At 41.5% G+C, this 25,757-nt stretch overlaps 1 protein-coding gene across 2 annotated transcripts in view; it reads right to left on the reverse strand.

Moving 5' to 3' along the window:
* The window catches only part of PHF20 (PHD finger protein 20), a 174,236-nt gene that overhangs the window by 16,646 nt on the left and 131,833 nt on the right, over positions 1-25,757 (reverse strand). For both annotated transcript variants that reach the window (XM_030309687.1, XM_030309686.1), the window contains exons 11-14: positions 13,261-13,359; positions 11,764-11,928; positions 10,619-10,797; positions 2,681-2,780 (exon numbers count right to left, since the gene is read on the reverse strand). In XM_030309687.1, the coding sequence (XP_030165547.1) occupies positions 2,681-2,780; positions 10,619-10,797; positions 11,764-11,928; positions 13,261-13,359 (543 nt within the window). The remainder of the gene's footprint in view (positions 1-2,680; positions 2,781-10,618; positions 10,798-11,763; positions 11,929-13,260; positions 13,360-25,757) is intronic.

Here is a 25,757-nt window from a genome sequence, read left to right on the forward strand (position 1 = left end):
GCCAGAGGTGGAGTGGGAACCTGGGTACCTCTTTAAATTTAAATCACATCATTACCTCTCCTATTTAAAACCTTCAATGACTTCCTACTACATACAAAAGAAAAGCCAAAGCCCTAAAACTGGCCTAATGAGGCCAACAGCACCCAGCTCCTTCCTGCCCTCCTTGCCTTACCCTTACAGTGGCCTCCTTTCAGTTTCTGGAACATATCCCACTTTTCAGTCTTAGGATCTCTATCCTAACATCCTCTCTGTCTGGAGTACCATTCCCCAAACCACAGAACTGGCATCTTTCCACCTCCTCAGAGAGGCCTTTTGTTATCTTCCAAAGTAAGAAAGCCTCTTCAAAAGCCTCCTACTCATTCCCTATCTGGTTGCTTCCTCCTCCCCACCCCCGCCCCCTGCCCCCCACCCCAAAGCATTCATCCCTATCTAACATCTTCTTGCTTATTTTACTTATTCTGACATCTGTTTCTGGCGCCAACTCCACTAAGAGCAAGAATAATAGGAAGCACCTTATTCATAGTTGTAACCCCAGCATTTAGCAAAATACATCTGAAATGGATTTATCAAATGAAAACAAGGTCCAAATCCTCCTTCCAACTGTCACATACCACCTTACTAAATAGTCAGGCACTCTCCCTTCTCTGAACCTCCATTTCCCATCTGTTAAAGTGACATATGAATTGGATGGTTTCAGTGATCTTATTCATTACAGGGATCCTTAGGAAGAACTGAAAACACAACCATACATGACTTGGTGGTGTTTCCTGCTCCAAAAGCCTAGAGAACAGATTTCAACCAGACAGGCATTTTTACCTCCCACTATCTATAAAAACCCTTAAATAACCCATGTAATATCTATCAAGGTCCTTGGGCTCTTTCTGGCTTTACTAAAACACATGGTAGGGATGCACCTCGATTCTGTTAAAAACATCTATAAGTAACCTTTAAAGAATAAGTGTTAGGTTAAACTCCTGGCCCAAGACACTGCAGAGTCAAACACTGCCTTTAAATGTAAAAGACAGCACTCAATTCAAGGAGGAGTCTATTTGCAGTGTTGGCAATTAGAGTTGTAAAAGTTCAAAGGAGTGCAGAGGAGTTGATGAAGATGGTGTGTATGATTTGTAAAAAGGGGGAAACGGAGGGAAGGAGTGAGAGAAAATAAAGTAAACAGATTTGTAAACAGTGCCAAGGAGCCCCAGGGATTATGTGTGGCCTCTCAGAGGCAGCTGCTGCAGGAGGGGCCTGAGCAGCAGGATTCAGAGCAGTAACACCTGTTTTACAAGACAAAGGTCAAGGCAGTGGTTCTCCTCTCCTATCTAGCATTATCTGGCTGACTGACCTTGGCCCCTTCATGTTCCTTCTGGGCCTATATTTGCTCACCTATCAAATATCAGGGCTAAACTGAGTGGTCTCTGAGATCCTGCCCATGGATAGTATTCTATGATTCACAGACTAATCTTCTGACCATATTCTTTCCTCGGGAAAAAGCAGCAATTGGGCAGATTCCTCTCCATCTATAGACTCATCCAGCACAAGGAGATACAGTACCATGACTGAGGTCATCAGGTCCCAAAGGGACACACTTGCTAGAAAACAAACTATGGTGACTAGACCCTCCCTACACAACCAACAAAATCAAGATTTGGCCCCACAAGCCAGTTCTAATTCCAATTTTCTTTATGAGATTGGGAAAGTCATTCATGTCCCTAGGCACCAATTTCTTCCTCATAAGTAAAAACAGGAATAGGAGCTCCTACCAGACCCACCTCATAGGACTAAAAGAATCAACAGAAGTAGAGGCTCTTGAACACTGTCTAGCCTTGTAAGGGGATCATGGGACTGGAGCCAAGGGGAGAAACTTTACCGGTGGTGAAGGGAGAAGATGTAACCACTCCACTGACAGCAAGACAAGAACCACAGATTTAAGACTTCTGGAAAGGGGCACCTAAGAGCCACAGGCCAGCCATGAGGCCATGAACAATGAAACTTAACTGATTCTGCTAAGGAATTAATTCACTGCTTTGGGTAGCAGTCAAGCTCTACCAACTATATATATACCTTTCCCCTTCCCCTCAAGGGCAGATCTCTCTTCCAGGTGACGCAATGGAGGGCAGGTGCCACCAGAGGGAGCAGAGGCATATTCCTAACCTCCAACAGCCCCAAAAAGCCAAAGACAGAGCCCACCTCTTCATGAACCCTCAATAAAAGGAAAAGGTGCTTGCTCCAGCAGCACATATTCTAAAACTGGCACAATACAGACAAGACTATGCCAGTAAGCAAGGATGAACGCATATCTGTAAGGCATTACACAATTTTTAGAGTTTCAGTCATGCAAGATGAAAAAGTTCTAGAGACCTGCTGTACAATACTGTGTTTACAGTTTATAAACAATAGTGTATTGTATACTTAAAAATTTGTTAAGAGGATAGATCTTATACCATTTTCATAACAATAAAGAAATAATTCTAGCTCCAGGCCAGGCCTTCCACAGGCTTCACACATACTCTCTCACTGCTAAGTTCAGGACAGCAGGCCAAGTGAGCTAGCAGCAGGGGCAAGGAGGAGTCAGTCTAGCCAATGTCGAAGAAATGAGTCTCAAGACCACAGACAGGCTGCTTCACGGCCAGCTGTGGAAAAGGCTACATTTGTTAACATCCCTAACTCCAGAAATCTCTACCTGGAGGGTCTTGGCAAACATAACAGGTGTATTTCTCTGGCACATTTTCTTCCAGTAATCCCATGCAGACCCCATGCTGCCAGCACTGGCACTCTTCACACTGTTAGAATTAAAGAAGCAATAAAAATTAAACTCAGAAGGTATCCTCTATCCAAAAATAAGACCCACTATAAGGGGAGGGGCAGGAGAAGGATCAGGGAGGGAGAGCACTCCCAATTGACCTACTCAGGAGCTGAGCTGCAACCCCTCATCTACAACTGTGCCTGCCACTATGGCAGCCACTGGCCACCTGTGGCTCTTTACATTTAAATTAACAAATTAAGTTAAAATTCAGTTCCTTGGTCCTATTAGCCACATCCTAAGTGCTCAACAGCCACATGAGGTTGGTGGCTTTTGCACCGGACAGCACAGATGAAGATCATTTTTAGATCTATAAAATAGTGTGATCTTACAAAAACGACTGTTTTCTCTCCATTTCTAGAGGCTTCACTTTTCTGATCGCTTTATGAGAACAGAGGAAAAACTGTTCAAGTCCTCAGAGGAAGATTTAACTTGGAATGACAAAACCCAAGTTTGAATTCTAGCTCAGACATTCATTAGCTGTATGACCTTGCATAGGTCACTTCTCCTCCTGGGGCTTCAGTTTTCTCCATTTACAAAATCGGGTACTATTCCTATTGACCATGTGGGGCTGTTTGTGAGGAATCACCAGTCATATATATAAAAGTTCCCATCACAGAGCCCAGCACATAGTCTTTATGTATTAGGCACCTATTACTACTACTAATGGACAACCTAATTTACTTTGCTAGCTCCTGGAGTAATCACATGTTAGCACTTCAAGTTTATTCTCTCTAAATCTTACCAAAGGTCACACAGCTGAAGAGAAGCAATGGTGAAGAGAAGCCTGTCAGAACACAGGCCTGGCTAATGGCAAAGCTAGTTCTTTTTCCCTGAGGCTCCACTGCCTTACTTGGGTAAGGGGCTATAGGGAAAGTGGGGAGAAGAAGGGGGAGGAGCCAAAGGGGGAAAGAAAGAAGCAGACAATGAATGAGGGCAGGCAGCACTGGGAGTTGTGTGGATGGCCTGAGGATAGTAAGCCTGAGGGCTAAGGGTCCAGAGGAGGGAATGGAAAGGAAAAGTGATACCAAATCAGATACTAGGACACTTCATACAATCTCAAATCAGGACCCTAAGCCTTTAACTACCTAACCAAGTGGACAGCTCTGGAAGGTGGACAATGAGCTTCCTTCCTTCCCAGCATGGCCTTGAGGGTGGGCCACCAGCCTAGCCACAAGGAACTAAAGTCCTCATCTATTTGGAGTCAGACAGGCCCTGGCATCAAGAGGGCTTTCGTGGGCAAATATGAATCCTCTAGAAGGCTAACTGCATCAGAATCAATAGCTGGAAGCAAAGCTGGAAGACAGATTCAGAACCGATCCAAATTCTTCAACTGACAGATGAGGGAACTAGGGCTGAGAGGGAAAGTAAAGAGTGCACAATAACACAGGGAGTTAGTAGCAGAAAACAGAATTAAGAATGAAAGTCTGTCTCACCAATGAGTTTTTAAGTGTCTTGAGAACTAGGGTTCACTAAAATTCAATCAAATATAGTTAAGTTGAAAACTTCAAAATAACTTTTTACATATGGGTTTGGCATTCATTTTTAGAAGTTTACATTTAGAAATGAACAAGAATAACAACAGAAAGGGTAAAATATCTAAGAATAAACCTAAGACTATCTAAGAACAGAATATCTAAGATAAGATATCCAAGAATATCTAAGAATAAAACATGCAAAATCTCTATGAAGAAAATTCTAAAATACTATTTAAAGGACACAAAGACTTAATTCAACGGTAAGGTATATCTTATTCCTGGATAGCAAGAGCCATCATAATGATGTCTTTTGTCCTTAGGTTAAATTTATGAAAACAATAAAAATTTAAAAAATAACAAAAATAAGCAATAAATGAATAGCTGTGGAACTGGATAGAAGCTGATCCTAAAATTAACAGCCAGGAAATTTGTTAAAAAAAGAATAAAAGGGGGTACTAGCCCTATCAGATATTTAAAAAATATTACAAAGATAAAATAAGTAAAATAGAATCGTCCAAGCAATATATAAACAGATGGATCAATGGAAAAGGAGAATCCAAAAAAGCAATCCAAATACATATGGAAATAAAGTAAGAAAAGGTAACATCTCAATAATGAGGCATGTGTTGGGACAACTGGGTAGCCATAGCTCTCACACCTTATACCAAGAAAAATTCCAGGTGGTTCAAATATTTATACAGCTTTAAGAAAAATAAGTGAAACTTCAAAAGTAGCAGAATCAACCATGAGAGAATTGTTATAAATTTTTATGAACTTCTAATGAGGAAACAATTGTTATTCAAATCTCAGAAGCCATCAAAGAAAAGTTTGATATAGTTGATTCAAAAAATCTGGAAGTCAAAAGATGACAAAGCACGTACAAATATTCAAATATTTTTAACTCTTCTCACAACTGATACAAGAATGTGTCTACAAAAAGGCTATACAAACAAGTAGGAAAACAACCAACCATACACAGAAAGATGGATAAAGGACATGAACAGACAAGTCAAAGGAAAGAAATCTTTTTCTTAAAATGTCTATTTATTTTTGAGAGAGAGAGAAAGACAATGTGCGAGTGGGGGAGGGACAGAGAGAGAGGGAGACACAGAATCCAAAGCAGACTCTAGGCTCTGAGCTGTCAGCACAAAGCCCGATGCAGGGCGTGAACACACAAGTGGTAAGATCATGACCTGAGCTGAAGTCAGATGCTCAACCAACTGAGCTACCCAGGCGCCCCAAGAATTAGATTCTTTGGGGGCACCTGGGTGGCTCATTCGGTTAAGTGTCTGACTTTGGCTTAAATCATAATCTCGCGGTTCGTGGGTTTGAGCCCCACATTGGGCTGTCTGCTGTCTGTGAACAGCTATCTTCAGATCTTCTGTCTACCTCTGTGCCCCTGCCCCACTTGTACTCTCTCTCTCAAAACTAAATGAACATTAAAAAAAAAATCTAATTCTTAAATAAAAAGATGTTCAAATAAACCCAACTAATAATATGCAATACACATTAGCATTTCTAGGTTTGGGGATTACATAAAAATATCAAGTAATCCTTTTTTTTTTAAGTTTATTTCAGTGATATCTATACCCAACCTGGGGCTCGAACTCATGACCCCAAGATCAAGAGTCAAATGCTCTACTGACTGAGCCAGTCAGATGCCCCTATAAATATCAACTAATTCTGTATACATTTATGCACTGTCTGAAGTTTTTATAATAAACATTTGCTACTTTTATAAATGTGTTAGTCTCATAAGAAACTATTTATAGAGCATAATTTTCATTTATATGCACATGTATATGTGTGTTCCAAAATATTAACAGCAGTTATCCCTGGGGTAAAAATAATACGGGTAATTGTTTTCTTCTTCATGATTTTCTGCATTTTCCAAATGCTACAAGTACGAAACTTTTTTTTAAGTGTATTTAAAAATAAATTACAAAATGGTTATACCAATAAGACTATTTTTTCACTTATCTGACAAGCAAAGATAAAGTCTGATAATACTCTGTACTGAACAAGGTGCTCCTAAGACTGTTCTTTGGTACAACCTTCAGGGAGGGTTTATATAATATTGCTATGAGAAAAAATAACATTTGTCAAATTTAGACATGCACATAACCTGTGGCCCAGGAATTCTACTTCCAAAACTTGGTCTCATAGATACACCTACAAAAAATTATTCATTACATTACTGTTAAGGTTAGAAACAATCTATATGTCATCAACAGGGGAAGGGTTAAATAAATGATGATCTATCCATTCATTATGCAGCCATAAAAAAAAAAAAAAAAAAATGAAGGGGCTCCTGGGTGGCTCAGTCAGTTAAGCGTCCAACTTCGGCTCAGGCCATGATCTCACAGTTCATGGGTTTGAGCCCTGCATCGGGCTCACTGCTGTAAGCCTGTCAGTGCAGAACCTGCTTCGGATCCTCTGTCCTCCTCTCTCTCTGTGCCCCTCCCCCACCTGTACTCTCTCTCAAAAAATAAAACATTAAAAAAAATGAAAAAGCTTTTTTATGTTTGAAAATGGAATAGTCTTCAACTATTGTTAAATGAGAAGATACTGAAAATACTACATATAAAACAACATTTGTGTTTAAAAAAAAAAAGATAGTTGCACAGCAATGTGAATGTACTCAATGCCAATTCACCTAATGCCACATACACTTAAAAATGGTTTAAAATGGTAAATTTTGTTATTTTACACCAAAAAAAAAGGAAAAAAATGTAGAGACTATATTTGTTATTGCTTGATTAGTCACAGAGTGTTTCCAGAATGCTACATGAGAAGTTGATAAGGGCTGCTTTGAGGGAAGGAGAAGTGGGGGGTCAGATTTCCTCTGTATATCTATGTATATACCTTTTGGACTTTGAACTATGTGAATGCATTAGCCAGCAACAAATAAACAATATAAACTTTAAAACAAACAAAGCTTTTAAAATGGGCTTCTGTTTAAAACTGATACACAATTTTTACTGGGTTTGGCACATAACCTAACAAATATTATTAGTCTAGGGCAAACTACTGCCCAGAGGCTAAATTCAGTTCAAGTCCTGTTTTTGTAAATAAAGTCTCATATGAACACAGCCATGTTCATTCATTACATAATGCCTACGCATGATTGAGGCAGAGCTGAGTAGTTTCAACAAAGACCACATGGCCCTCAAAGCCTACAAAATTTATCACCTAGCCCTTTAAGAAAAAGTTTGCCCAAACCTGCCCTAAAGCAATTAAAATAATTTGAGTATCAAACGGATTTCCTGATGTTCATTTTTTATGTGGCACAAAGATTTCTCAAATATTCATGATTATTAACCTCCCAATGATATAAATTATTAGCACTGGCAAATAAAATCTAATACCAATAAAGTAATTAAAATGATTAGAGAAAATTATTCCTTTAAAGTAAGGTATGCCTCTTCTACATAACTAACTCTAAATGTATTCTAGGGTGGTGCAAATTATCAATGTAAGTTAAAAATTTATTTAAAAAATAATTATTGCATCTTCCTGGGTGATGAACACATGTAAATGAATACATTTATGAAGTTTAAATTATATTTGTTCCAGTTAGCTCCTTCCTAATGTATGCCTTTTGCTAAACTTACTGAGTGGAAAAGGTATATTGCTCATGACAGGAAGTCAAAACTGTCCTTCTATGCCATAAAACCAGCTGGACAGCAAGCAGACAGCACAGAAAAGTCTTCCACAGCAAAATCCAAGGTGTTCCGAAGTGAGCTCATCATCACAATACCAGACAGGAAGTCACAAGCATTGAGCTGAGCTGAGCTAGGAGATGACCATGTAGAGCCTAGGAAGTTGGAGATGGAAGTCACTTCCAGACTCTGCCTTGTAACAGTTGGCATGGCCTCAACAGCTCCAAATCTAAGTAAGTTTCTTCATTTAGCACATAATGACACACAAAGTTCTCCCCCTGCCCAAACCCCCTCTAATCCTTGCTACTTATAGGAAAATCAATGGAAAAAGTACAGTGAATCAGAAGCAGGTCTCTTATACTGATTAACTAGAATAGTCTTGCCAGCAAGACCCTTCATTACTCACCCACTAAAGATTCCTATGGACAAATGAAGACCAAACCAGGCTTCCAAAGCCCAGAACTGAGCACACGCCCACAGAGTAAAGATAAAAACTAACAATCAACATCCTTTTTTTTTTTAATTTTTTTTAACGTTTGTTTATTTTTGAAGGAGAGAGTGAGAGAGAGAGAGAGAGACAGAGCATGAGTGGGGGAGGAGCAGAGAGAGGGGGAGACACAGAATCCAAAGTGGGCTCCAGGCTCTGAGCTGTCAGCACAGAGCTCGACGTGGGGCTTGAACTCATGAGCTGGTGAGATCATGACCTGAGCCGAAGTCAGACGCTTAACCAACTGAGCCACCCAGGTTCCCCAATCAACATCCTTTTATTATTTTTTTTAATTTATTATTTTTTTTAACGTTTATTTATTTTTGAGACAGAGAGAGACAGAGCATGAACAGGGGAGGGGCAGAGAGAGGGAGACACAGAATCTGAAACAGGCTCCAGGCTCTAAGCTGTCAGCACAGAGCCCGACGCGGGGCTCGAACTCACGGACCGTGAGATCATGACCTGAGCCGAAGTCGGACGCTTAACCGACCGAGCCACCCAGGCGCCCCTCGACATCCTTTTAAAAACCAAACTTAAAAAAATATTCTACTAAAACAATAGTTTCCATGTTGTATTAGTTTTCAAGTTCTAGTCTACTGAGCTTCTGCAAATGGGTGTCTTTTTAAAAATAGGTCTATTTGGGGCGCCTGGGTGGCTCAGTCGGTTAAGCATCCGACTTCAGCTCAGGTCACGATCTCGCGGTCTGCGAGTTTGAGCCCCACGTCGGGCTCTGGGCTGATGGCTCAGAGCCTGGAGCCTGCTTCCAATTCTGTGTCTCCCTCTCTCTCTGCCCCTCCCCCATTCATGCTGTGTCTCTCTCTGTCTCAAAAATAAATAAATGTTAAAAAAAAAATTAAAAAAAAAATAGGTCTATTTTTCAAAACTAAAACAAAAAATGCACATTCAAATGTATTTCAAACTTAAAGTCAAGACTAAGACAACACAACCCACCAGTACATATAATTCTGTACTGCTAGGCTCGCTCACTATTGTGCTATACTCAGAACAAAGCTTTCCCTCCCATCTCTGTTTAACCAAAATGACCACACAGCCTGCTGTTTAGGAAGAGTCACCTATACAAATGGCCATGTCACAAAAAGAGAAAACCTACTGAATCACTGAAATGCTCCAAGTTGGCAACTGTCACTCAGAACCCTGATGGCATAGGAGACTTCATAGGGAAAAGCATGCCATTAAAAAAAAAAAGGAAAAGCATGACATTCACATTTCTGAACTCAAAAGTGAAGATGACTTATTCTGAATTTTCAAAACTACTGCATTTAACTTGTTAGACATTTTGTGATTCTATGAAAGAATTCATAGGAAAAGGGGTTCTGATGTTGAAAAGGTCTGAAAACCACTGACCTGAGGCTTACTAAAGGTCATAAATACAAGGTGCTATTTGAAACCATTCATGTACTCTGAATTCCCAGAGATTACCATGAAGGCTATTCAAAAACAAATACCCAAAGAATCCTAACCAATATAACCATGACTTACTTTAAAAACTCAGGTTCCTTGGACAGTCCAGGCAGCTGCCAAGACACGCAGGGTATTTATAACAGCCTTTAGAGTCAGCCAGACAGCAGCCACCTTCACCAGAACTGTCATTAAGAGCAAGAGAAGGGCCAGAGGCAAGCAGGCTCTGGCCAGTGATGGTCTCCCCAAGCAGCGGAGGAGGCCTACCCCATAGGCAAATCCAGGGATGGAGATGACAGATACAAATGTTAGGAAAATAAAGAATAAGAAACAGACAAGTTATAAAACTGGCCTCCATTTCTTTAGGCCATACAGAAATTTTATATCAGAGAGAAAGTAAGGGACCATAGGAAGATTCAGCTGCCACTCCAGAGATTTGGATCCCTGTTATTCAACTCCTTACTGTGTGACCACAGGCAAGCCTCTTCCCATTGGTGGGTCCCAGCTGCCCCAAGCAGAGCAGGAGACTTTCAGACTCAGTGGTATCTCAAGTCTTCTCTTAGTCTACTAATGGGCTATTTACACCAGTCTGAGATTCAGAGGAAGCTGCACTACAAAGTAAAGCTCAAGTGCTTCTGCTATTACTGCCTATCTGGCTGAGGCTTCTAACATGACCTATTGTGTTTAATGGCCTCAAACTGCAGTCACTCAAAATTCCCTCTAAGGACTAGTTTGTGTTTCTCAACATCTGTCTCCTGGAAGCTCTACCTACCTGAATCATGAAGTCATTTTCTTCCTGAACCTCACAGATGCAGCGGACCACTTCAAAATCATAGCGGTCGTCCCCATCGAGTTCCTCGTCTGGGTTGGTAGTCACATCAACATCTTGGCCATACTCCTCGTCACTCCAAAGAAAGCTCTCAGAAGAGGACTCACTCAGATTATCCTCCTCTGAGAGGAAAAGGAAAACAACAGTCACTATTTTAAATTATAGTTATAATCTTTCTAAAAACCTAGGATATCAAGAGTGGAAATGACCTTACAGCCCCACTCCTCTATGAACTTTCACAGAACTCAGAAATGGGAACTCCAATCTATTCCTTGGGCCTGTCATCTAATGACAGCCTAAATGATGTATGCTACCTGGCAATGAACTGAACTCCATTTCCTCATTTTACTGAGTGAGGCCCAAGGTAAGTGGCTACTCAAGGTCACAGAGCACAACAGCAGAGAAGGTCCAACTCCCCATCAACTACACAGATCATCCTAAGGACTCAAATATGTTCCTCCATCTCATCCCATCCAGCCAGGAACTGACTTACCATCAAGTCTATATCCAGATCCACCTTAAAAACTCTGTAGACAGTGGGAAATGAAGTGGGTAGATTCCAGGGATAATCAGAACTAGAATCACTAGATCTTGGTGCCTCATAAGTTATAATTACAGCTAACCTTTACTGACCACTTATTTTGTACCAGATACTGTTCGAAGTAGTTTCCATATACTTATTAATCCCTTCCAAACTCACAATCACCCTCTAAATTGCTACAGAAGAGGAGGTTTCAAGGTTGACTCAGATTTCCACAAGCAACCAGGTTAAATGCAGAGTCCATCAATAAGAAATGAAGGATTGAGAAGGGCAAGTGTGCAAGAGGATGGGGTATAATGGATTTGGTTATAGACACACTGGAATGGCATTCAACCAAGACCAAAGTAGACCAAAGTTAGAGAAAAAGGAAGTTTAGGAAAGGCACAGCTAATAGCCTTTCTTTTATTTGATGTAGTTTTTTATTTTGAAAATATAACCCACTGTACTTGCAGAGGACCTGGGAAGTAAGTTACAGTGTCAATATAAATCCAGCCTTCTCAGACTGTGGTCCTATTCAAATGATGAAGCCAGCAGACAGCCTCCTTACCAGTTACTTTCACTTTCCCTTTATGGTTTCCAGATTCTGAGCTATGGAGCTGCGGGCTCATATGGACCCCAGGCTTATGTGAGGACCCACACCTGGTGACAGCAAATGCCTTGGGTGGAGAAGGTTCCTGAGATGTATCACTGATTTCCTCACTGCAAGGGCATTCTGAAAGAACAGGATCAGGAAGGAATTAGTACCCCAACACATCATCAAAGCATTCCAGAATCAATCCCATCCAACCAACAGCACTGCTGTTCAAACAACTCAAAGTCTGAGGAGCAAGTCAACGACAAAGGGGTGTGGAGGATAGATTTAGGGATTAATACTTCCAGCTACCTTGAAAAACCTCAAAACCAAAAGCTTCCTCCTCACCATCACCCTTCTCCCTCTTTTCCTGATAAGACTGGTTTTCTAAGCCAGAAGATAACACTGAGAATAAAACATGGCATCCCTTTAGCTCCCAAGGTTGGAACCCTGATTTTCTTAATCAACATTTTTGTGGGAGCTAGACACACAATTTTCAAGAAGTAATCCTTTCTTGAAAGATTTAGAGGTATGTGTTTAAGAGTTGTGTATGTAAGGGGTGCCTGCCTGGCTTAGTCGCTAGAACCTGTGATTCTTGATCTCGGGGTTGTGAGTTCAAGCCCCATGTTGTGCTGGGTATAGGGATTATTTAAACAAAAACAAAAACAAAACTAACAAAACAAATTTTAAAAGGGGGGCCTGGCTGGTTGAGTCAGTGGAGCATGCGACTCAATCTCAGAATCATGAGTTCAAGCCCCATGTTAGGTGTGGATTACTTAAAAACAAAATCTTTATGGGCACCTAGTTGATTCAATTGGTTAAGTGTCCAACTTCGGCTCAAGTCATGATCTCACGGCTTGTGAGTTCAAGCCCTGAGTAGGGCTCTGTGCTGACAGGTCAGAGCCTGGAGCCCGCTTTGGATTCTGTGTCTCCCTTTCTCTGCCCTTCCCTGACTTGGGCTCTCTCTTTCTCAAAAATAAATAAACATTAAAAAATAAATAAAAATAAATAAAATCTTTAAGGGTGCATGGCTGGCTCAGTTGGTGAAGCATGCAAATCTTGATCTCAGGGTCATGAGTTCATGCCCTGCATTGGGCATGGAGCCTACTTAAAAAATAAAAATAAAATAAAATAAAATCTTTAAAAAACAACAGAAAAGAGTTGCGTATGCAAATAGCCATTAATCTGCATATCCTCTCCTATTATAATGCTTTCATGTGCACTATCCTATGACAGGGCACGGTGGCCAACGCAGCCAAGAAAGAAGGCCTTCCTAAATGTCAATGTGGCCTTGTAACACCCAGGTTGAGCAGACTCCTGCCCTGCCAGGGTTCATGCTAAGCTGATCCCACAAGCTCCAGTAAAGGCCCACTGGCCCCTCCTCTCCTCAGTGCAGGCTCAGAGGCCAGGAATGGGGAGAAAGTAACCCCTCCTAATCCCATGGTAGGAAACCCAAGTGAAGGGGAAAATTACCAGGTTTGGTTTTCTTTTTCTTTTTCTTTTTTTTCTTTGGCTTCACTCTCACAAATTCTTTGAATTTCTTCTCTTTATTCTTTTCCTTGTCTTTTGCAGCTGGAATTAAATACAAGTATTGGCTTAACATTTTGTTTTTAACACTGAGATGTCTATTCTCAAGTGTATGTCCAATGTGAAGAATTAAAATTGGCAACAAAACAGAGTTCTGGATCTGGTTCTGCCTAGGTCACCTTCCAACCCCTCAAGGCTCTAGAAACCCTTCTCGCATCATCTAGTCTTTAGATCAATGGTGGGCAAACTCTGGCCCATTGCCTGTTATTTTAAGTTTTATTGAAACACACTATGCTCATTTGTTGATGAGCATTTGTTGATGATGGGTGCTTTCATGCTTCAACAGCAGAGGTAAAGAGTGAAGATGGAGACTTTATGGCTCTCAATGCTGAAAATATTTATCTGGCCCTTTACAGATTAAGTTTGCCAACCCTACTTAGATCACGGATCCTCAGTGGCTACATATGCAATCACCGGGAGAGGTTTTTAAAAAATGAATGGTCAGGAATGCCAGGGTGGCTCAGTTGGTTAAGCGTCCAACTCTTGATTTCAGTTTAGGTCATGATCTCACGGTTCATGGGTTTGAGCTCCAAGTGGGGATTCTCTCTCTCTGCCCCTCCCCTGCTCGAACTCATGCATGTGCACTTTCCCTCTCTCAGGATAAACAAACTTAAAAAAAAAAAAAAAAAGTGAAAGCCCAGGTCCCACCCCCAGAGATTCAGATTTAATTAGCTTGAGGCGTGACCAGCGTGTCAGGAATTTGTTCTTTCTTTTTTTTTTTTTTTAAATAATTGCAGTACAATTCACATAACATGAAATAACCCATTTAAAAATGAACAATTCACAGGGCACCTGGGTGGCTCAGTCAGTTAAGCGTCCAACCTCAACTCATGTCATGATCTCATGGGTTTGTGAGTTCAAGCTCCACATGGGGCTCGCAGCTGTCAGTTCAGAACCCGCTTCACATCTTCTGTCCCCCACCCTATCCCTCTCCCCTGCTTGTGTGAACTCGCTCTCTCAAAAATAAACAAACATTTTTTAAAATCTTAGGAAAAAAATGAACAATTTGCACCTTCCAAATACCACAACTTCATTCTCTGCTAATCTTCACAGTAAGTAAACTCAAGTCATCAACACTCCCTTGTCCAAACTTCTCACTTCACAATTTTTCCTAATTCCATTCTAAAAACTTCCCACCTACCACTCTACTGAGACTGTTTTCAGTTTTCAAAGTTAACAACAGCCTTACTATTGCAAAAATCCAGTTGTTTAGCTTATCCAATGTATAAGCTAATAATTGATCACGCCTTACTCTGTAGATATTAAGTGTTTAAGCACACATATTCTGTGACCTAACCACTCTACCCCTAGATATTTACTCAAGAGAAGGGATAATGTGTCCATACTAAGACTTGTACATGAAAGCCCACTGAAGCTGTAGTTGTAATCCCCCAAAGTGGAAACTACCCAAACCTCCATCAGCAGGTGAATGAATCATTTGTGCTGTGTCCATACAATGGAATACTTATCAGCAGGTTCATCTAGCTCTTCAGCACCATGTCAGCACCGCAACCCAGGCCTCTCTCCCAAAGGGGCACCCAAGAACCATCAGAGAGGATAGCAGGCTGTCGTACTAGCTGTTAAGCCTGGGCTCTCCAGGCAGAAGTTAATCTACTGGCTAAAGAACACAGGAATTAAGGGTCTCTAAGTTCCCTCCTTGTTAAAATACTCTGCAACTGAGAAACTAAGTTCAACAAACAAGAACTTTAGAAAAGACCTTAAATCTAATTTACAAAAATACAATTTAAGATTAAGAAACCAAGGCCCAGGGGCGCCTGGATGGCTCAGTTGGTTAAGCCTCCGACTTCAGCTCAGGTCATGATCTCACAGTTTGTGAGTTTGGTTTGTGAGTTTGAGCCCTGCATCGGGCTCTGCGCTGACAGCTCAGAGCCTGGAGCCTGCTTCAAATTCTGTGTCTCCCTCAGTCTCTGCTCCTCCCCCACTCATGCTCTCTTTCTCAAAAATAAATAAATATTTAAAAAATAAAAAATAGGGCGCCTGGGTGGCTCAGTCGGTTAAGCGGCCAACTTCGGCCCAGGTCATGATCTCGCGGTCCGTGAGTTCAAGCCCCGCGTCAGGCTCTGTGCTGACAGCTCAGAGCCTGGAGTCTGTTTCAGATTCTGTGTCTCCCTCTCTCTGACCCTCCCCTGTTCATGCTTTGTCTCTCTCTGTCTCAAAAATAAATGAACGTTAAAAAAAATTTTTTTAAATAAATAAATAAAAATAAATAAATAAATAAATAAATAAAAAATAAAAAGAAGAAGAAACCAAAGCCCAGAGAAATAAGTTGACTTGGCCAAGTTGATACAGTTGATTAGCAAAACGTAGTCAAATGCCTCCCAAATTTTATAAAAGCTATCAACAATATTTACTTTCCTCTGATCCTGGGAACATTCCTCCTCAGATATAAACACAAAACTCATTTTTGCAGATCCTCTTGGCTATAACTACATTATTAGTCATGGCTTAAATCCATTTACTCAACAAATATTTGAGCATCTACTATGCTCCAGGTGGTATTCTAGGGAGGAGGAATACAACAATGAACAATAACAAAAAAGACAAAACCTCTACCCTCACAGAGCTATACTTAGTGGGTGGCAGCAGAAAACAAGTAAGTTATATAGTATTTTAGAAGATGATCAGTGCTATGGAAAAAATAAAGGAGGGAAGGGGAATAGTAGAGATGAGAGAAGAGGAGATTTGCAATTTTAATAGTATGTAATCAGAGATCGCCTCACTGAGAAAAGGATATCTGAGCACAGACTTGAAAGGAGAGCATGAAACATATGGAAATCTGGGGAGAAGACTTTTCCAGGCAGGGGGCCAGCAAGTGGATGACTCAAAGGGTTGGCTTTCAGTGTTGAAGAAACAGGCACAGGGACTACTTCCTAAGTCTTTTTATGCAGCCAGCATTACTCTAATCAGACAAAGACATTACGAGAAAGGAAAACTGCAGACCAGTATCTCTCATGAACCCAGATGCAAAAATATTGGCAAACTGAACCCACCAATGTATGAAAAAATGATATACTATGACCAAGTGGGATTTATTCCAGGTACACAAGGCTGGCTCAACATTCAAAAATCAATTAATGTAATCCACTATACCAGGCTAAAGAATAAAAATCCTGTCACAAAGATGCAGGAAAAGCATTTGACAAAATCCAACACTCCTCACGATAAAAACCCTCAGAAAATTAAGAAGAGGGAATCTTCCTTAACAAAGGACATCTACAAAAAGTCTATGGCTAACTTTATGTTTAATGGTAAGAACTGAATGCTTTCTCCTTAAGATCAGGAACAAGGCAAGGATGTCCTCTCTCAACATTTCCGTTCAGCATTGTGCTAGACATCCTAAGTAGTACAATAAGATAAGAAAATATTACACAGGTTGGAAAAGAAGAAATAAAACTATCTTTGTTTGCATAGACATGACTATGTAGAAAATCTCAAAGAACTGACCAAGAACAAAAAACAAAAAACAAAAACGCTGGAACTAATAGTGATTATAGCAAGGTCGTAAAGAAACCAGGTTAATATACAAAAGCCCACTGCTTTCTCATATGTTAGCAATGAACAATTGGAATTTGCAGTCAATAAATAGTAAGGAAGCTTGTATGTCTTCACTGGAAGTGAAATTAGAATTAGGTTGAGGGAGAGAAGATGATGTGGCTAGAAGCAGATTGTATAAGGCCTTATAAAAAAGTTCGCCACTGGAAACATCTGAGCAAAGGTGTGATTTAAGCTGATGTATCTTCACCCACACACATATAGAAACTGTTGCCCGATCCAGTTTTTTATTTGTAAATTCAAGTTTTAATGACCTCCAAACTAAAGTAACTATAGCCATTAATTTATTGGAAAGCTAACAGCATTAATCCCATCAGTAGCAGAAGCAGCTGAAGAGGAGACCACCTTGGTCCTGCATCCTCGAGAAAGATCTGAATATAGGGTATAAACTGCCAAATGCCAGGGCATACCCGGTTATCATCTAAGTATGGGAGTTCCTTTGGGCTTCTTGAACAACAGTATTTTCTCATTTCACATTTCATAAAACAGAATCACATCCTCTAGGGAACCCAATAAGCAATAAGAGAAGGATGGGGCACTTCATTCCATACCAGAGATTCCTGAAGTTCCCACGTTACTCAAACTCAGATAATTCATGACTAACATTCCCAAAAAATGAAGACATAATGAACACTCTCACTGGCCTACCAACTGTGACATCACGTGATTAATGAATTTTCCCAACTTTTTAGGATTTGCTTTAATTCAAATTTTGCATATAACATTTTCTATCATATAACTTCAAACTGGTAATTGTGCATAAAATGTAGCTATACCTTAATAACATTACCCTTCAACAGAGGAGGAAGTGAAATTCAGAGAAGCTACAAGATCACATACATTACTAAACAGAAAGGATGAACTCAAACCTGTGAGAGGACTTGGGCCTCCAAGTCTTGGGTACTGAGCATTGTCCTTGAAATAGGAAACCAGCCCAAGATACAGATCTGCTCTGCAGTTCAACAGCACCACCACTCACTCGCTCCCAGGTTATGCTGTTTTCTTTTCTCACTTTGTATCTGCTGCACGTAGGAGACATTGTGGGTATCTCCCAGTGTTTCTTCTATCCCTCCTTCACTGTGCAGCATGTAAGGGCTTTGAACAGGACTAACTCCACATTCAGTTAACCAGTAATTCCCTGGTTGCAGTCTTAGGCTTAGATAACCTGAGCCTGACCAGCTGGTTCAAGGCAGGGATTGGAATGGACTGATGTGACCCAAATGTAGGACTCTGGTCCAACATTCATAAAAAGGATATATACTCTTATTCTCGTTAGATTTGAATGAAGCAGTATGGAGGCTTAAATGATACTTGGCTATCCAAATGATACAAGGGTATCCAACCTGAAAATAGCACTGACAGGCAACATGATAAGATAGTCCCAGAGCCATACATCCCCTGGACTTCCCCACTATGTGAACCAACACACCCTCTTTATTGTAGAGTCAATTCAAATAGAGTTTCCTGTTACCTGTAACTAAAAGGATCCCAAGTGTTACAGCTGGTCAGAAATATGGTCACTTTAAGCTTTAAAGAGTCCTTCCTGAGGCTTCAATTAGAGGGGTAAACAATGAAGATACAAAGAAGAGATACCGTAGGAAGTTGTTCTATAAAGAGGCCCGTGTTCTCTGAGAGCAGGGGGAAGAGAGAAAGCCTTCAGAGGCTCACGCTGACTTCCAGCTGAAAACTGGGAAGTCAAATGTGGCCTAAAATGGCAGAGCTCACAGAGAGAACTGTCCAGCAGGTACTAAGCTAATGCTGGTGATTCCCTGAGGTAAAGGGGCCGTCAAGGAGACCAGAGGCTGAACTAATTCAGATTACCCATGTGCACAGAGGTCTCCTGTAGAGAGGCACTCCCACTGCCCACTCCAGGACCCAGGAGCAGGGCATCCTTCCCTGGAATCCTAAAAGACAGCAGACACAGAGCCTAGAGTGAGGGTATAGGCTCTGCAACTAGATTCAAATTGTGGCTCCACCACCTACTAGATGTATAGGTATCAGTTCAAGTTAATTCATCTCACCTGCATCCCAGTTTATAATTAATCAACTGGGCACAACAGTACCCCCACCTCATAGGATTTGTTTTGAGGATTAAATAAAACAGTACAAGAAAGAACTTGGAACAGTGCCTAGCACATGGCAAGTTCTCAAAGTTAGCTGTTGTTATCTTGCTTGCGATACTCTCTCCCTGGAGGGTGATGGTGGTCTGCTGTTGAGCTCTCTTAGACAGCTTGGCCAGTTGTTCCATGAGCCACACAGTATGGCCTGACTACAGAGCTACTTCCCAAATGCTCAGGCTTGGCTGCACAAAGAGCAACTTCCTGCAAGGCTCTGGATCAGAGAGCAGCTTGTCACCTGAGGAGGGTGAGGCTCTTCTAGGACGGCCACTTGTCGTCTCTTCAGGCTGCATGTGTCCATAAGTATTAGAGCATTTGATGCCCGCATCTTCCACCAAAAAAAAGTACTACAGCCCTTCTTTTTTCCCTCTGAACAGCCTGCTCCCTATTTCTCCACCAGATCATCACTAAGCTATGAGAGCAGAAGGACATCAGACAACTGCTTCCAGTTTGACCTGAGAGGGAAATAAACCTCTGTCTTGTTGAAGCGGGCCACCTTGGTTCTCTCTTTCAGACACCATAATCTAATTAAGCTCAGAGGGCTCTCTTCCCTTTAAGGAGAGAGAGACCATGCCCTTGTAAGAAGGCCAGTCTAAAGCCACAAGGTATAGATGGCAACAAAGAAGGGCCCACTCCAGTGCCCCAAGACTCATTTTGGCCTACAGACAAGGGTTACCCAGAGTGAGAACCAAATGGATGTAACAACAGGTAGTAAGCACAAGTGAGGTCCCCTTTGATTCTAGAGTATTCTTTCTGGTACGAACCGCTACTCACAACTGAACTCATTTATGTAGAAACAAACCCAGATACCAAAGAAGCCTGAACTTGCCACTGGAAGAGAATTCATTAAATGGATTCTGGTATTCTGAGAAACCTAATTTGGAAATGCAAACCTAAACTGACCTCCCAAATTCACTTATGTGATGAAAGGCCTGGCCGAGGGAAAGGGAAACATCTGGAGACCAGAGTCAGAAGAGGCATCTCAGGGACAGACGATCATAGCCATTTATTCTCCTCGATGCCTTTGAACCTCTACCCTGCTTGGTCCCAGCATGGGAATAACTTTCCTATTCCCTGGCCTTGGTCCAAACCCTCTACCCTCACACTTTAAGGTTTAACTCAAATGTCACCTTGTCCTCTTAACGTCCCAGCTCCTGCTCTAGAAACAAAATCTGAATCTTTGTTTCCACAGCACTTTATAAGTTCCTAATATAAAACTTAGCTCTTTTCCCTGCATCTGATTATGGGCTTTTCTCCTCACGTGAAAGGGCCTTGTCTCATTCATACCTGATCGTACATCATCACTTTAAAAATGAGGAAATCACATCTGTAAAGAGCTCAGATCACAAGTGAACAGTAGCAGGACTGCTACTAAGATTCAGTCTATGGACTCTCAGACCAGAACTGTTTCTTCTGGTCAACCAACCCAGCAGGGAAATTGAGAGGATTGAAAAATAATCTCTGCAGAGCATTTTCTGGTTCTCATGGAACAGAAGCACCAGGAATCTCCACGTGAGAACTCCATTAGATCTCAAGGTCCCATTTGCCACAACCAGAGCACTCAGCATAAAGAGAGTACTTCTTTACAATAATTTTCACCAAACAGCATAATTTCTGTAATATTCTATGTGTTTTTCACTTATGCATAATGTCAAGTTCACAATGCCTATGAACTAGAACACAGGTTGCCTGGTGTCAGAGTCTCACCTTGAAACATCTCTCCACCTGAACCCACCCCGTCTGAAATGCCACCCCTGAATACCAGAATTTCTTAGAAGTCTGACTGAAACCTAGGTATGTTGAGAATAGGTGACCTATTATGCTGGTTTTAATCTTTCAAATCTTGAGAAATTTAGTTACTGGATTAGTCAAGTAACCAGCAAAACCATGAGGAAACAGAAGGAGACTTTGATGGGAGACAGTGAGGGGAGATGCCTGGAACAGGGGGTGCCTTCTGGAGGCCTGGGGTCTATGGAATCTTCTAAATACCTTCCTATGTTTGCTCTCATTGACAGCCAGCGTCATGGTGAAGGATGAACATGTCTCCTGACCCCAGTTCACTGATGATGATAACTTAGGGTCCTTCTGGTTACTGGCACAGGCAGGACTAGGGGCCAGGGTTTTCATTTCCCACCTAGAATATAGCAAGGTAAACCAGCTGGTTTCTTTCAGCCTGATAACTGCTGGCCATCTCAGCAACCACACACATGAGAATTGTGAAATCATCCATAAGGTCTGTGTCCACTTGACAGGAGGACAGAGTTGTGTGTTCCTTCCTGGCTGCGCAAAACTGCTCTACCATCTAAGAGGGTACGGGAATGACCAGGCTATACCCCAGACAGTGGGTGAGTGGCCTGTGTGGCCCATTCTGCCACCAAACTGACCAGTTTTACAGAGGACCAGCAGGGGAGTAACAAGATAAAACACAGTGATTTAAAACACCCATCTGTTCACCCTAAAGCTTTTATTTTATTTTTATTTTTTATTATCTTATTTATTTTATTTTTAGTAACCTCTACACCCAACATAGGGCTCAGACTCATGACCCTAAGACCAAGAGTTGCACACTCTCCCGATGGTGCCAGCCAGGCACCCCCTAAAGCATTTTATATCGTCCACCCCTGTCAGTCTTGTGTTTTTTTTGTTTTTTGTTTTCTAAATGTTTAATTTATTTATTTTGTGAGAGAGAGAGAGTACACGTGCACAAGTGGGAAAGGGGTAAAGAGAGAGGGAGAGAGAGAGAATCCCAAGCAGGCTCTGCACTCTCAGTGCAGAGCCTGACACAGAGCTCAATCCCACGAAATCAAGTTGGACCCTCAACTGACTGAGCCACCCAGGCACCCCTGTTTGTTTAAGTAGTATTCAGGGGCGCCTGGGTGGCGCAGTCGGTTAAGCGTCCGACTTCAGCCAGGTCACGATCTCGCGGTCCGTGAGTTCGAGCCCCGCGTCAGGCTCTGGGCTGATGGCTCAGAGCCTGGAGCCTGTTTCTGATTCTGTGTCTCCCTCTCTCTGCCCCTCCCCCGTTCATGCTCTGTCTCTCTCTGTCCCAAAAATAAAATAAAACGTTGAAAAAAAAAAAAATTAAATATAAGTAGTATTCATGCCCAGCACAGAGCCCAATGCAAGGCTTGAACTCATGACCCTGAGATCAAGACCTGACCTGAGATCAAGAATCAGACGGTTTAACAGACTGAGCCACCCAGGCACCTCAGCAGATCATGTTATTAAAAAGAAAACTGGCAGGCAAAAATTTCCAAGTTCATCAAATTTCCAAATCACAATGAAACGGATCTTTTAGTTAAGACAGAGAATCAAATCCCAGGTGGCTATATTGGTATGAGATCCAAAAGCAGTACACAAAAGTAGAAAATCAATCACTGAGGTTTCTTATACCAAAATGGCAACAACCTGTCTATTGATTTTGCAGCTCATTAGTGGTCAGCTGAATTTAGAACTAGATCTCTGACTACCTGGGATAATGTTCTCACTGAAACAAAGAGCTACTGCTTATTAAGAGTTTACTGTAGGCCAGATATTGTGTTAAGCATTTTACGTTACATTATATTTAATGTAACAAAGCTCCAAGGTAAGTAGTAGTATTATTTCCATTTCACAGATGGGAAAACTGAAGTTCAGCAAGTTCTTTGCTCAAAGTCACATAGCAAAGCAAGTAGGGAAGGCTGGGGGGGGGGTTCAAATTCAGATGGGCTGACTCTGAGCCTGCACATATTACTCAACACAAATCACGAACCTCAAGTATAGTTAATCAGGAATCGCCAAACCAGACAAGCAATCTACACATGGCCAAGAATGCCCATCCTGAACTCAGGTGTGTTATACTGGGCAAGGTCCCTCCTCAGACAATTACCATGACCAGGGACAAGGAGAACTATGCCCTAGCTCAGAGGGCACACACCATGGTAGCCAAGCAAACACGTCTTTCCTCAGTCCCCTTATGGCCTCCTGTCTGTCAAGACTCAGCCTCTGGAATAACTTCGTTCTAGACACTCTGTGTCACTGTGATAGGCTGAATCCACCTCCAGTTGCTCCCTAGTTCTGCCTGCCCAGATGTCACCCCATCACCGGATCCATTTCTACTAGGTCCCAACACATCAATATGCACAATCACCAATGCCTGAGCACCGGCTGTGTTAACAGCTCTGAGCAGAGCCCACAGGATACTGCAGCAACAACATTCATTCCTCTCCAACAGTAGTTACAGTCCAGCTGAAAAGCTCGTATCAATGCACTAACTTCAGTCATACATGGCTGGATGAGACAAATAAAATCATAGTCAAGGGGAAGAAGGAAATGCACCTCCCACATATGGGACCCTATATAACAGGCTCATTAAATACATTAGCTCGGGGCGCCTGGGTGGCGCAGTCGGTTAAGCGTCCAACTTCAGCCAGGTCACGATCTCGCGGTCCGGGAGTTCGAGCCCCACGTCAGGCTCTGGGCTGATGGCTCAGAGCCTGGAGCCTGTTTCCGATTCTGTGTCTCCCTCTCTCTCTGCCCCTCCCCCATTCATGCTCTGTCTCTCTCTGTCCCCAAAATAAATAAACGTTGAAAAAAAAATTTAAAAAAAAAAAAATACATTAGCTCACAGACTCATCCCATCTGTGTAAACTCATCCAGTTTACACAGAGACAGAGAAGTGGGGAAACCTACAAAAAGTCCAACAACAGTTATAAGAATGGGATAGGATTCCCAACCCACATGCCCAGCACCAACATTATGCTCTGCAAAAACCATCATTCCATCCTTAAATATTTCTTAGCAGATGAGTGATATGATCAGGTTTGTATTCTCCAAGTTCCCTTACAGCAAAATAAAAGATAAACCATAGTGGGTAAAGGACGGAGAGAAGAAAACTGGTTGAGAAACTATTACAACAATCAAGGCAAGACAGGAAAACCTGGATTACTGCTGGGGGACAGAGAAAAAAGGGATCCATTTGGGGATAAAGCAGATGTAAATAAACAAAAAATTAAAAGCTCCTCAGTTACCATTATTTCAAGTGAAAAGCCTGATCTTTTATCTCAGCATCTCCTTGTACTTTATTTTCTTACATTCTTACAGCAATTTTAATATTTTCGAAGTGTCTGTTTTATGTAGGCCTTTTATTGAGGCCTAAAACATATAGAGAAAACTACACACATAATAAATGTATGATTGATACAAGCAGGCCAAAAGTCTCCCTCCTGCCCCCACCATTCATTCATCCACCTACCACCCCACAAGGGTAACTAACCACTGTCATACCCTCAAACAGCACAGATTCATTTTTATCTGGTTTTGAACTTTATATAAAACCGTAGCACATAGGTTATGAGTTTACACTAGCTCAACACTGTATTTGTGACATGTACCAAAGTTGGTGGGAGGGCTGTGGTCCACTCACTCACTGCTGTGCGGTATTCCACTGGATCAAGATATCACAATTTATTTACTCTATTCACACATTTACAGATATACCTCAGAAATACTGCAGGCGTGGTTCCAGATTACCACAACAAAACAAAGGTCGCAATAAAGTGAGTTGAATGTATTTTTCGGTTTCCCAGCGCATATAAAAGTTATGTTTACACTATACTATAGTCTATTAAGTATGCAATAGCATTATGTCTTTAAAAGAAAAAAAACAAAGTACACACCTAAATTAAAAAATACTCAGTTGGGGGCACCTGGGTGGCTTGGTCTGTTAAGTGTCGGACTCTTAATTTCAGTTCAGGTCATGATGTCACAGTTTGTAAGTACAAGCCCCATATTAGGCTCTGTGCTGGCCACTCAGAGCCTGCTTGGGATTCTCTATCTCCTCTCTCTCTGCCCCTCCTCTGCTCTCTCTCTGAAAATAAATAAACATTCAAACAAGAAACACTTTATTGGAGCCTCCAAATTAGGCTCAGGTCATGAGCTCATGGTTTGTGAGTTCGAGCCCCACACTGAACTCTCTGCTGTCAGCACAGAGCCCACACTGGAGCCTCTGTACCCCCCTCTCTGTGTGCCCCTCCCACACTCGCGCTCTCTCAAAAATAAATGAATATTGTAAAAAAAGTTTTTTAATATTTTATTGGTAAAAAAAATGCTAACCATCATCTGAGTTTTCAGTGAGTCATAATCACTGATCACAGATCACCATAACAGATACAATAATATTGAAAAAAGTTTGAATAGACACATAGGTCAATGGAACAGAACAGATAACTCAGAAATACACCCACAATTATATGGTCAATTATCTTCAACAAAGGAGGCAAGAATATGCAATGGGAAAAAGGCTCTTCAACAAATGGTACTGGGAAAACTGGACAGCAACATGTAAAAGAATGAAAAAGGACCACTTTCTTTCACCATACACAAAAATAAACTCAGGGGCGCCTGGGTGGCTCAGTTGGCTAAGAGTCTGATCTGACTGCTGATTTCAGCTAAGGTCATGATCTCCCAAGTCATGAATTCAAGCCCTACATCATGCTACAAGATGGGCATGGAGCCTGCTTGGGATTCTCTCACTCTCCCCCATGCCTGTCCCATTTGCATGCACTCTCCTCACATCCCCCCCCCCCAAAAAAAAACTCAAAATGGATTACAGGCCTAAATGTGAGACCTGAAACCATAAAAATCCTAGAATAAAGAACAGGAAGTAGTATCTCTGACATCAGCCATAGCAACATTTTTCTACATATATCTCCT

This window comes from Lynx canadensis, chromosome A3 (assembly GCF_007474595.2).
Source record: "Lynx canadensis isolate LIC74 chromosome A3, mLynCan4.pri.v2, whole genome shotgun sequence".
Lineage (NCBI taxonomy): Eukaryota > Metazoa > Chordata > Mammalia > Carnivora > Felidae > Lynx > Lynx canadensis.